We start from the raw sequence: 12,227 nt of genomic DNA on the forward strand, positions 1-12,227 counted from the left end.
CGTATAACAACAACAAAAACTTATCCATTTGGTGATTGGATGCATCCATTTTCTGTTGATCGCAACATTTTTTTATTTATTCATTTATTCATTTTTTTTAAAGTACTGCTCTGGTGGCTTAGCGGTTGGAGCATCTGCTTCGGATGCGGGATGTTGTGGTTTTGATCCCCGACCGAGTCATACCAAAGACTTACAAAAATGGTACTAACAGCTGCCTCGCTTGGCGCTCAGCATTGAGGTTAGTTTTAGGACTGGTTGGCCTGGTATCAGGATAATGTGACTGGGTGGGACATCATGCTACATGTCTGTGGCATGATGCCCCAGTGCTAGACATCACTATAAATTGTCACACTGCAGACATTGTAGTGAAATGACTGAAAAATTGTTAAAGCTACGTTAAAAATCCAAATCACACACATTTTTTTAAAAGAAGAAATGTGATGTCAAAACATTTGAAACTTATCCCCTCCATGGACTAGGGACAGTAAGATATATATGTTCTTAAATAGATATTTTACTTGTATTGATTGCACAAGAGAACTTACTGTATTTTCTCAAAAGAATCCTTGTTACGAAAACACCCTCAGTCCAGTATTTTAAAAAAAAGTTATTTAAACTTTAAATCTAATTCATAACAACAGACACAAATGGAAACTAATTATTTACCACAAACAAAAACTGTAAAAGTTAAAGTTCCTGAAAATCAGTTGTGACATTCTAATAATTTCTGCATGAATTTAAAGCAGAATACTAATTTGGAACTAATTATACTATTTTTCATGGGGTCTTGGGTGGCCGAGTGGTCTAAGGCACTTGCCTTTACAGATCAATGACCTCTCACTTCTGTGTAGGTTTGAGTCTTGGACTCAGCTGATGTGGGCATGTGAGAAAGCTTGATAGTAGCCTCCCATGGGTAGGTGGTTCTTGCCAGGATTTTCCCAGGCTCTTTTTAGCTTTTATTGATTGCACATGAGAACTCATCTGCCCTCTGTAGCCTATTGTGTGCTGAAAAATGGTGTTAAACCTACAACAATTATAACAACTATTTTCTATCTTTATTGTGCAGAAATTATATACACATTTGGGTGTTTACACAGCTATAACTGGCGAGAATGTAGGCATAAATCTCTTTCATCAGCGAATAGCAAAACAATACTTTGCATGATGTCAGACTTGTAAATATTAAGCGCACAAATATCATAAAATCAACAGTTGGTAACTTTTCCAGTTGTGTCTGACATTTCTTTAAATTCCTTTACATAATATCAGACATGATTTTTGTCCATTTTCTAATTTTCTCCATACTTGAATCAGATTTTCTTGATATGGTCCATTTTTTATATTATCTCCGATCCGGGTTTTTTAAAAACTGTCTGTCCACTCCCGTTTTGCAACGACACTTGTAAATTGTTCGATCCATATATTGGTTAGCACACGACTGTTATAAAGAGTATTCTGATTGGTCACAGGTTTAAATTCATCCAATGAGTCTTTGTGTAATGGAAACTGATGGCAGTGGAAAGAAGAAGCATGCTTGCAAAACATGGTGTCCCAAGTTGTTGAGAGAGACCATGACACAAAAAGTTTAGAGAATGGTTTTAAAAAAACATATGGGAATGGGAATGACTGGAGTAAAAAGTTGACGGAAATTTAGTTGGTCAGTTTGTAAGAAAACTGAACGCTAGAGGACTCGCATTTTGTGATCTCTGCAATAAAGATCTGAATTATGATAATTGTGGTTGGAAGAATTTGGAACAGCACCAACAAAAGGCATCTGGAAAAAGTGCAATTAATTACTATAAGAAAGATTTCTTGCATGAGAGAACATGTCAGAATATGCGCACTGTGTGTCGCGAATATACAAGTACCAGCTTGAAAGGAAAAAGGCTTTCAGTGAGAAGGAAAATAAACGATTGCATATTGAGCCAAAAAAGTCAGTGGTGACGAAAAGGAAGGCTAAAGAAATCTTTCCAAAGCTGCAAAAAGAGCTCGACTGGCATATGAGAGGTTGCATTCATTGGAGAAAAAGACAAGTGGATGTATAGGATTATTTGTATATAGTTGGTGTACTTGGGTGTTTATTTTACAGATTTGTTATGAAAAGAGAGAAGTGTAATATATTTGCTGCAAAAATTGAGAAATTATTGTGACTTAATTATGATGTGAACACTGGCATGCACATGAAATAACTTTAGCATCAATAGTATTTGAGACCCCATTGGGTAAGGACACAGGCACACACCGTTAAAAAAAATCAGCTTTTTTTTAATGGAAGACCATAATCATGTCGTATAATATTCTGACACCAAACCTACTGACAATAGTTCAGAAAACTTTATGGGAAATTCTGTTGGTGTATCGTGAATTAGGTCAACAAATGTAATTTCCGTGCAAGGTCAAATAACATGGTGGCTTGTCAGATTGGCATAGCATGTATGTGATTTGGGGATGTAATGCTTATTATACTAATGTTCTGTCTCAGACATGGTGAAAAATGATTTAATAATTTAGTATTTACTTGGTTCTGGGGACCCAAGTGGCCAAGTGGTCTAAAGCGCCCACCGTTACGGATCACTACTATCTCACCTCTGTCTGTGTGGGTTCGAGTCTTGGGCTCGGCCAATGTAGGTATGTGAGAAAGCTTGCCAGTAGCTTCTCATGGGTTGGTGGTTCTTTCTGGGTTTTCCTGGGTTCTTCCTCTACCATTAATACTGGCTGCTGTGTATAGCCTATCTTGTCTTGAAAAATGGCATTAAACCCTGTACCAACAAAAACTTTGTTCTGATGATCTCTTCTTGATTTGAAATTTGTATAATTTTGCTTCCACAAAAACTTGAATTCCAGTGACTGCTTTGTTGATGAAAATGTTTGCAGTTAATCATGAAATGCTCATTATTGATGCAATAAAACTTGGTAGCATACATAACATTTTGCTTGAAAGGTTTGTTGATGAATTTATTTTATATATGATCAGGTAAAATGTTTGCAAGATCGTTTCTCATTATCGGTAAATGAGAAGAACAACTAAAGTTTTCTTTATTGTTTCTTGAAATACTAATATTTTGTACAAACATTATACTTATTTCATGGCTTCAAATTCTGTACCTTATGCAGACCATGTCTTCATCTGTCATTGTTAGTCATGTATGCCAAAGTTGTTCTATTAATCATTCCAACCTAGTTAGTTTCCTAATATTGGATATCTAATATTTTGATGGTTTATAATTTCAGAAAATTACATTCTGAATTACCTTGCCAACAGACCAAAACTTGTCCAGTATGTTACACAAGCCCTTGTACAGGTAAGCAATGCCAATCGTATCAGCTAAAGTGACACATGAAACTTGTCCAGTATATTACACAAGCTCTTGTACAGGTAAGCAGTGCCAATCATATCAGCTAAAGTGACACATGAAACTTGCCCAGTATGTTACACAAATTCTTGTACAGGTAAGCAGTGTTAGCTCATGTCACAGACAGAAATGCATGGTTAGCATTACAGACAAAAAATCAAGTTAAATCAGTCATAAAATGTATTTAATATAAACTTGGATTTTGGTTTTGCTTGTAATGATACAGTATATCTACTTAACAGTACTGAACAATAAAGTTGTTGTTGTTGTAGTGTTTAACGCCATTTTTCAGCACAAGATACATGGCAGCCAGTATAACTAGAAAACCCTGGGAAGAACCACCAACCCACAGGAAGCTACTGGCAGGCTTTCTCACATACCCATGTTAGCCGAGTCTGAGATTCAATCCCACGCAGACAGAGGTCAGATGGCAGTGATTCAGAACGGTGAGCACTTTCGGCCACTCGGGGCCCCCTGAACAATAAACTGTAACTTCTTAAGGACATGAACATACTGTGGATTTTAGTTTCCATTTACAGTTGTCTGCAGTCAGGTTGAATGTACTGTGGATTTTAGTTTGCATTTACGTCTGCAGTCAGGTTGAATGTACTGTGGATTTTAGTTTGCATTTACAGTTGTCTGCGGTCAGGTTGAATGTACTTTGGATTTTAGTTTGCATTGACAGTTGTCTGCAGTCAGGTTGAATGTACTGTGGATTTTAGTTTGCATTGACAGTTGTCTGCAGTCAGGTTAAGGTTTATATTCTCACTTGTCATAACACATTATTCTGTGGCCATGCAACTTAATGTCTGATCTAGTAAAACATACTTTTTGTCCAGTGTTGACCCATAGATGGAATTTATCATTTTTGACCATTTTGATACGAACTCTTTGAGTAATCAGTGTACCATGATATTTTTTTAAACAGCTGCCTTCCATAGGTAACATGTATGCTTAAATGGAACATCTCTCAAATGAGCAGAGCAAAAACTAAACATTTTAATTCTGGCTGTTGTTAGTCCCTTGAGGCGAGGAAAACAAATTGTGCGATCTCATCAACAGTGGACATGCATGTGGCTCCGGAGTCCAAATTCTGATGCACACAGGAGGGGCATGGGACACTGGTGGTTTGGAGTGGCTGGGATACAGCTCTGTGATGACTCTCACGAGCTACTGCAAAACGCTGGTGGCGGTCAACCTAGAAGGTGGAACAGGCTTTTCTGGTCAGGGCTTGCCAGTGGCTTCTGTCAGAGGCATCGAGCTCAAGCTGGCGGGATTGAAGGTCTGCCCATTTGATGTGTGTCTTGAGATTGTCTTTGTACCTCTTGTGAGGGTGGCCTTGGTTTCTGGTCAGGGCTTGCCAGTGGCTTCTGTCTGAGGCAGCGAGCTCAAGCTGGTGGGATTGAAGGTCTGTCCATTTGATGTGTGTCTTGAGATTGTCTTTGTATCTTTTGCGAGGGCGGCCTTTGTTTCAGTTGCCCTGGGCTAGCTAGCCAAAGAACAGCTGCTTTGGGATTCTGTTTAGATCCATGTGGATGACATGGCCAGTCCAACAAAACTGGGCCTGGAATAGTTTGGCTTTGATGCTTGTTGTCTTGGCTCTATCAAGGACTCCTGGTTGGTGTTTTGGTCCTGCCACTTGATCTGCATGATGGATCTCAGGGAGCGCTGGTGGAATTGTTCCAGCTGACTGAAATGCCTTCGGTAGACAGTCCACGTTTCACTGTTGGTAGTTGGATTTGGATGTTGGATTTTTAAAACGTAGCTTTAACAATGTTTCAGTCATATCGCTATGATGTCTGCAGTGTGACAGTTTATAGTGATGTCTAGCACTGGGGCATCATGCCGCAGACATGTAGCATGATGTCCCAACCAGTCACATTATCCTGACACCAGGCTGACCAGTCCTAACACTAACCTCATAATGCTGAGCGCCAAGGGAGGTGGCTGCTTGTACCATTTTTGTAAGTCTCTGGTATGACTCAACCGGGGATCAACCCTGCGACCTCCTGCATCCAAGCCAGACTCTCTAACAACTAGGCCACCGGAGTGTTCGCACTGTTGGTAGTACTTAGATAACAGTATGGTAATTGCTGAATGGTAAAAAATACAAAATAAACTTACAATTAAATAATTCATTTTTCTGTGGTTTACTCCACACAAAAAAGAATCATTTCCAAAACATTGCCATGAGAATGAGTCTATTTTGGTGATGTCTATCCATCTTTTTGTAACCAATTTAGTTTTTTTGTGTGCATAATAACTCTAGTTACCCACCAGCTAAAGTTGCCAGGCTTTGTGAATGGCTTGCACTTGGGCTAAGGAAGGATGCTGTTAAATTTGATGTCCAGTGGTCAAGGTTACAGTGACGGAAAGAAAACAAAAGGTTTCTGTAAAAGAACATTAGTTTTACATCACATGAAACACTTTGTGGATGGCATGCACTTGCATTAAATAGAAGCTTCAAGATTTTGGGGTTAAAAGGTCATAATTACTGTAACTGAATCGACGAAAATAATTTTCACACAGTAACATTAGTTCTACATCACATGTCTGAACTAAACTTTTGAATGGTTGGCACTTGGTGAAAAAAAGAAACACTTAAGTTTTGGGATCAGAAAGTTGAAGCTCATGGTCACCTTGAAAGAAGAAAAATTGTGTGCAATAAAATTTATTCTAAATCAGGTATCATAAACCAGAGTTTGTAGGTGGTTTGCACATAAAGTATAGAATAGACCAATTGATTTGACAAACTAGTGGTAAAAGTTTTTGTGAGTCAGAGACAAAATGAGTTTTGTAGAATAAGTTTGTTAGATTATGTTCCATGATCAAACTTTTTGGAAGGTTTGCACATGGGATGATAAAAGAGACTTTTGTATCTTGGGGTCAACAGGTCAAACATCACAGACATGGCAAGTATAATAAGAAAATAATAGTTTCTGCATATTAAGTTTAGAGTGTTATGTTCCTCCATAAAGGACAAAACATAGGGCAAATATTTGCTGTACACAGTACTCTTGTTAACCATACTGTAAAAGATTTATCTTATTTTTAGATCTCCAGCTATTGGTTTGTTTTTAGATTTGTTTGCTGGTTTTATCAAGACTTTTAACACATTATTGGTTATATGATGTGTTGGAAAATGGGAGCTAAGTGCCTTTCTCAAAGACATGCTGAGGCAGTTTTCCAGGGCTGGGCTAGTCTGATATTGAATCTTTGACTCTTGGATTATGAGTCAAAACCTCTAATGAGATGACCAATGTTCAGATCTCCAGCTGTAGGTATACTGTGTTCATAGATGTAGTATTTGTTACATTCTTCTAAACCACCCAGTGTGGAAGTTGATCACAGTGACCTTTAATTCTTGCACCAATGATGCTAGAGTTAAAGCTGTCATCACTGTATCACAAGTTTTGTCATAATGGTATATATGTCTCTGCAGCATGGAACTTGATCAGGGTGTTCTTTGCATTGTTATGCCGTTCATTCTAGGTAAAGCAGGTCACAGTGACCAGCATTTTTCAACACTAATTGTAAATGATGCAATGATATTCAGGATGGCCACTGTCAGAAATCTTGAAAGTCTATGGCTGATACAATGAACATATTGAAAATCTTCTCACTAAATCTCCTGATTGGATTTCCATGTCCACATGTTTTTTTATTATCAAAAGTCTTCTATTGGGGTCTAGTTTGTCCTAAATGAAATATTTTGCTGATCTTAGTCTAGTATGGCTGCCACAATGGCTAATTTGACAGTCTTGTAACTGAAAAATATCAAATGATTTCAGTTGGCAGTAAATAAAAAGAAGAAATGGTCTGTCTTGAATTCCTGAAAAGTCTCTTTAGCCAAAAGAGCACTAGTTCCAAAAAGGAACTCTTCTTATTACATGCTTACCTTTTTTCTTTGATTCCTAAGTACTTGATTTTAGCAATGCAAGTATGGCAGTTAAATAGAAGTCTTCACCAGATATGATTGATACAGCTGTCGTTTTTAAGTATGTCCTTTCAAGAAAATACAGTAAAGAATGATGATGATTATAATAATAATAATAATAATAATAAATTTTTCATTACAGCTTTTTGCCAGAATTACAAAGCTTAGTTGGTTTGACATTAACAAGGATGAATATGTGTTCAGAAATGTGGTCACAGATGTTGGCAAATTTATACAGGTATGTTTTTTTGGAACACTTTTATTCAAGTAAATCTTTAAATGTTTTGATTTGTTGTAATTATTTCTAATACTCCCATAATGCATGACTTCCATATTTTCATTTTCATTTTCCTGGACAAATATATTAGTTTGCCCCAACAGTTATAGCATAATTTGTTTGTATTTTGGCCTAAAAATATGCATGGAGATAAAATGGTATGCACTACCATCAAAAATGCTTCATCATCAACAGCACTGCCTGAACTGATAATGTTTATAAATACCAGAGAGAACCTTGATGTAATTCAGTTGGAAGTTCATTTTACTAAATATCTTTTAGAAAGGAACTTGGCTCATTCAGTTGCTAATAATACTGGTGATTTATTTCACACACTTTTTTCAGACAGTAAAATCACAAAGGATTACTTGTGAGCTAGAATGAAAACGGTCATCTGAATTATTTTATGTTGGGACTTCTTTCTTTACCACTCTCTAATGCTGATTGTGAGATGATTTTTAATTCATTAAAAAGTGATCGCTCAGAATTCAGATCATCATTGAGAGCTTTGGAATCAATAATGATTGAAAAGACAAGGTGTGGAAAAGGCATCTATAAACAGCCTGTATCTAATGACTTACTCAGAAGGTGCAAGAGTGCAACACATGCATCTTTGACATTAAATTATTAACCAAAGTTATTGTCCTACTTCACTGATGGTTGTAAATGTTGAAACTAGTTCTATATGCATTAAAGTTTTAAAAATTAATATCTGTTCCTGAAAATCAGTATTTTAGTCATAAGCAGTCAGTAATTATTGTACTTGGGATGTGTGTTGGTGTTTGGCAGCTAGGTAGTAGAGTCAGACATGATTTTTCTCCGTTTTAAAGTGGGATTCCACTTTTCTCCTGACATGAATCAGATTTTTTATATAGTCCCTTTTTTATATCATCTCCAATCTGTCTTTTTTAAAACAGTCAGTCCGCTCCCATTCCGCAACGACCCTTGTCAATTATTCATTTCATATATTAGCACACAACTCTCATAAAGAGTATTCTGATTGGTCAAAAGTTTAAATTCATCCATTGAATCTTCATGTAATGGAAACTGATGGCAATGGAAAGAAGAAGCTTGCTTGCACAACATGGCCTCCCAAGTTGCTGAGAGAGACCATGGCACGAAAAGTTTAGAGAAAGGTTTTAAAAAACGTATGGGAATGGCTGGAGCAACAAGTTGATGAAAATTTAGTTGGTCAGTTTATAAGAAAACTGAACAATAGAGGACTGGCATTTTGTGACCTCTTCAATCAAGATCTAAATTATGGTAATTGCAGTTGAAAGAGTTTTGAACATCACTTACAAAAGAAGCTGCATACGGAAAAATTGAAGCTCAGAAGGCTTCTGAAAAAAGTGCAATTTATTACTATAGAAAAGATTTCTTGCTTGAGAGAACAGATGTAGCCCTGCGCACAGCATGTTGCCAATACAAGCATTAGCTTGAAAGAAAAAGAAAAAGGCTCTCATTGAGAAGGAAAAGAAACGATTGCACATTGAACCAAAAAAGTCAATGGTGACAAAAAGGAAGGCTAAAGAAATCTTTCCAAAGCTGCAAAAAGGGCTCAACTGGCATATCAACAAGTTGTGTCCATTGGAGAAAAAGACTAATGAATGTATGGGATTATTTGTATATAATTGATGTACTTGGGTGTTTATTTTACAGATTTGTTATGAAAATAGAGAAGTATAATATATGTGCTGCAAAAATTGAGAAATTATTGTGACTTAATTACGATGTGAACACTGACATGCATATGAATTAACTTCATCATCAGTATTATTGGAGAATAAATTAATCAAGTTGAAGGCCTTGGATACTTTTCAAGTCAGCAGCCTTTTTTGAATATGCATGTAACTGCTCAATGTAAATTTAACATGTAACATTTCAGGTCATAAGAATGCAGTTTTAGCCATAAAAAATAAGCATGTAAAGAATCAACTGTATTGTTTCCTGTAATTAAATATTATCAATTATGTTGATATGTTTATATTTTAATGTGTTGTATTGCATTACACCTAATCATAAAGAATGAAATTTTCAAGATAATCCTTTGACATGATCTGTATGAAAGTTATTGTGCTTCTTGTTACACAGAGTGGTTCCACCCAGCATGTAATGATTGGTGTACAGCTTCTGTCTCAGCTAGTGTGTGAAATGAACCAAGTTAGTGAGGTGAGTTATTTATCATTTAGCAAAATGGATCATCTAGGGACATTATATCAGTGTTTAAAGACCAGCTACTTACTGTTTAAGAAGTCCCCAGTATGATTGCACATAGTTTTTCCTGTGACAATTTTTCTGATGAATTCTATGTTCTTTTCAGAGAAGATTGCTGTGTTATGTGTATGGTATGTTAAAAAGTAAAATTGTAAGATATTTGTTCATGAATCCTTGTAATCTTTGAATCACGACAAAAAAGTTTCATATAAATATCACAGAAAGGTATTTTTTAATGTATGTCCTTGCTATCAGAAAATTATTACAGTATCTTTCCCATCCTATAGAAATTCCAAATATAGACTTATAATTAACAGTTCGTTCATTTATTAGCATGTTTTTGTAATTTTTTCTTCTGTTTTCAAGTTGAAACAGTTATTTCAGATATAACTTTAAGAGTACTTAAATTCCATGTGTTGAACAACAAGTAATGCATTGAGTCATGCCTTAGTTAATGTTTTCTGTTATGTAAACAACTGTATATCATAAAAAAATAAACTTTGCAAGATTAAGTCCTAATGATTGTGGGATGCGGGAGGTCGTGGGTTCGAACCCCAGCCAAGTCATACCAGAGACTTCTAAAAATGGTACTAACAGCTGCCTCGATTGGTGCTCAGCATTAAGAGGTTAGTGTTAGGGTGTGTGTGTTTGATTTAGATTTTTAACATAGCTTTAACAATTTTTCAGTCAATCGCTAAGATGTCTGCAATGTGGCAGTTTATAGTGATGTTTAGCACTTGGGCATCATGCAGCAGACATGTAGCATGATATCCCACCTAGTCGCATTATCCTGACACCAGGCCGATCAGTCCTAACACTAACCTCTTAATGCTGGGCACCAAGCGAGGCAGCTGTTAGTACCATTTTTGTAAGACTTTGGTATGACTCAGCCGGGGTTCAAACCCGCGACCTCCTGCATCCAAGGCGGATGCTTTAACCACTAGGCCACTGGAGCGGTTAGGTTAGTGATAGGACTGTTTGGCCTAGTGTCAGGATAATGTGACTGGGTAGGACAAGAACATTAATGTCTGTAGCATGATGCCCCAGTGCTAGACATCACTATAAACTGCCACATTGCAGACATCTTAGCGACTGACTGAAAAATTGTTAAGGCTATATTAAAAATTCAAAACACATACACACGTATTTAATAGTTATTCAGTCAGCTGCTGTAATTTATGGTTTTTATATTGTTTTCTTTGTGCAGGCTGAAGCGAGCCGCTCACTGACTAAACACAGGAAGACTGCTTCTTCTTTCAGAGACACGCAGTTACTTGAGATTTTCCAATTATCCTGTTCACTGCTGCGCACAGCAGCTGGGAACATTAAAACACTAGACTTTGCAGATGACAGTCAGGTATTTATAGTAGTTAACATTACATATTTTTTTTGCCCAGCCATGAATGTGGGAGAACATTAAGTGTTAGCCTTATCCATGCCTCCATATATATGGATGCATGAGGTAGGGTTTGTGTTATGGTTAGTTGGGAAGAGATTTTGTGTTCACTAAAAGTATTTCTAGTCCTGTAACTGTGGAGGCCAATACAAGTGTTATTGTCATTGGCAGTAAACAGAGATTTTTTTATAAGCAGGCGCAACTTTTTAGCTTACATAGTTGTTAAGGCCAGTTGAGCTGGTAGTTTAACCATGTGTCATGCGTCATCCATCCAACAATTGCCATTTTCAATTTCATCAAAAAACCACTAGACTAATTTGAGCCAAACTTAAAAACCACTAGACTGGTTTCAGTTGAACTTGGCAAAACACTAAATGGTTTCAGCCGCACTTCAGAACTATTAGACCAGTTTCAGTCCAACTTCAAGAACCACTAGACTGGTTTCAGCCAAACTTCAAAAAACACTTGACCTGTTCCAGCCAAACTTAGCAAAGAACATCTTGGCATGAAGGCCTTTAAAATTTTCTAAAATGATGCCTATCTTTGATCAGATATGACCACCATTACTAAAAATTGAAAAACATTCCAACTGCTTCTCTGGAAAATGGTGAAACAGTTATAAATAATAATTTATATAATGACATTTTTGTGTTGGGGTACAAGACATTTAAAATTTGATACTCTGATTGTAGCTTGATTTTGTGTAAAGACTGCTGCAAACAATCAGCTTTCTTTTTAACCAGTTCATGTTTGTACCATTGTGCAAGCAATCTTCAGTACACAGTTTGAACACATGTACTTTGTTACCTTGATGGTCTTTGCCACTGTTCTTTTAATGCTTAAATCAATGGTCGCACTGAAGAAAAGATGCACAACAGAATCCCAAATGCATAAATTAACTCGAGCATGGTGAAACCCTTGACAATTCTGGCATATTTTGATGACTGAAATATTCCTATTACAGATGAAGAAATTGTGAGAATTATACTTAAAATCAAGTACAACCCCCTGGACCTGATACAATACCTACTCGTTTTTATCAGTGCATGA

At 36.6% G+C, this 12,227-nt stretch overlaps 1 protein-coding gene across 2 annotated transcripts in view; it reads left to right on the forward strand.

Annotated features, from left to right (window-relative positions):
- LOC149795721 (exportin-7-like) overlaps positions 1-12,227 on the forward strand; it is a 176,148-nt gene that overhangs the window by 12,497 nt on the left and 151,424 nt on the right. For both annotated transcript variants that reach the window (XM_089965624.1, XM_089965623.1), the window contains exons 4-7: positions 3,232-3,302; positions 7,433-7,528; positions 9,659-9,736; positions 10,989-11,138. In XM_089965624.1, coding sequence (XP_089821750.1) covers positions 3,232-3,302; positions 7,433-7,528; positions 9,659-9,736; positions 10,989-11,138 — 395 coding nt within the window. The remainder of the gene's footprint in view (positions 1-3,231; positions 3,303-7,432; positions 7,529-9,658; positions 9,737-10,988; positions 11,139-12,227) is intronic.

This window comes from Sinohyriopsis cumingii, chromosome 7, assembly GCF_028554795.1.
Source record: "Sinohyriopsis cumingii isolate HCF-2022 chromosome 7, ASM2855479v2, whole genome shotgun sequence".
Lineage (NCBI taxonomy): Eukaryota > Metazoa > Mollusca > Bivalvia > Unionida > Unionidae > Sinohyriopsis > Sinohyriopsis cumingii.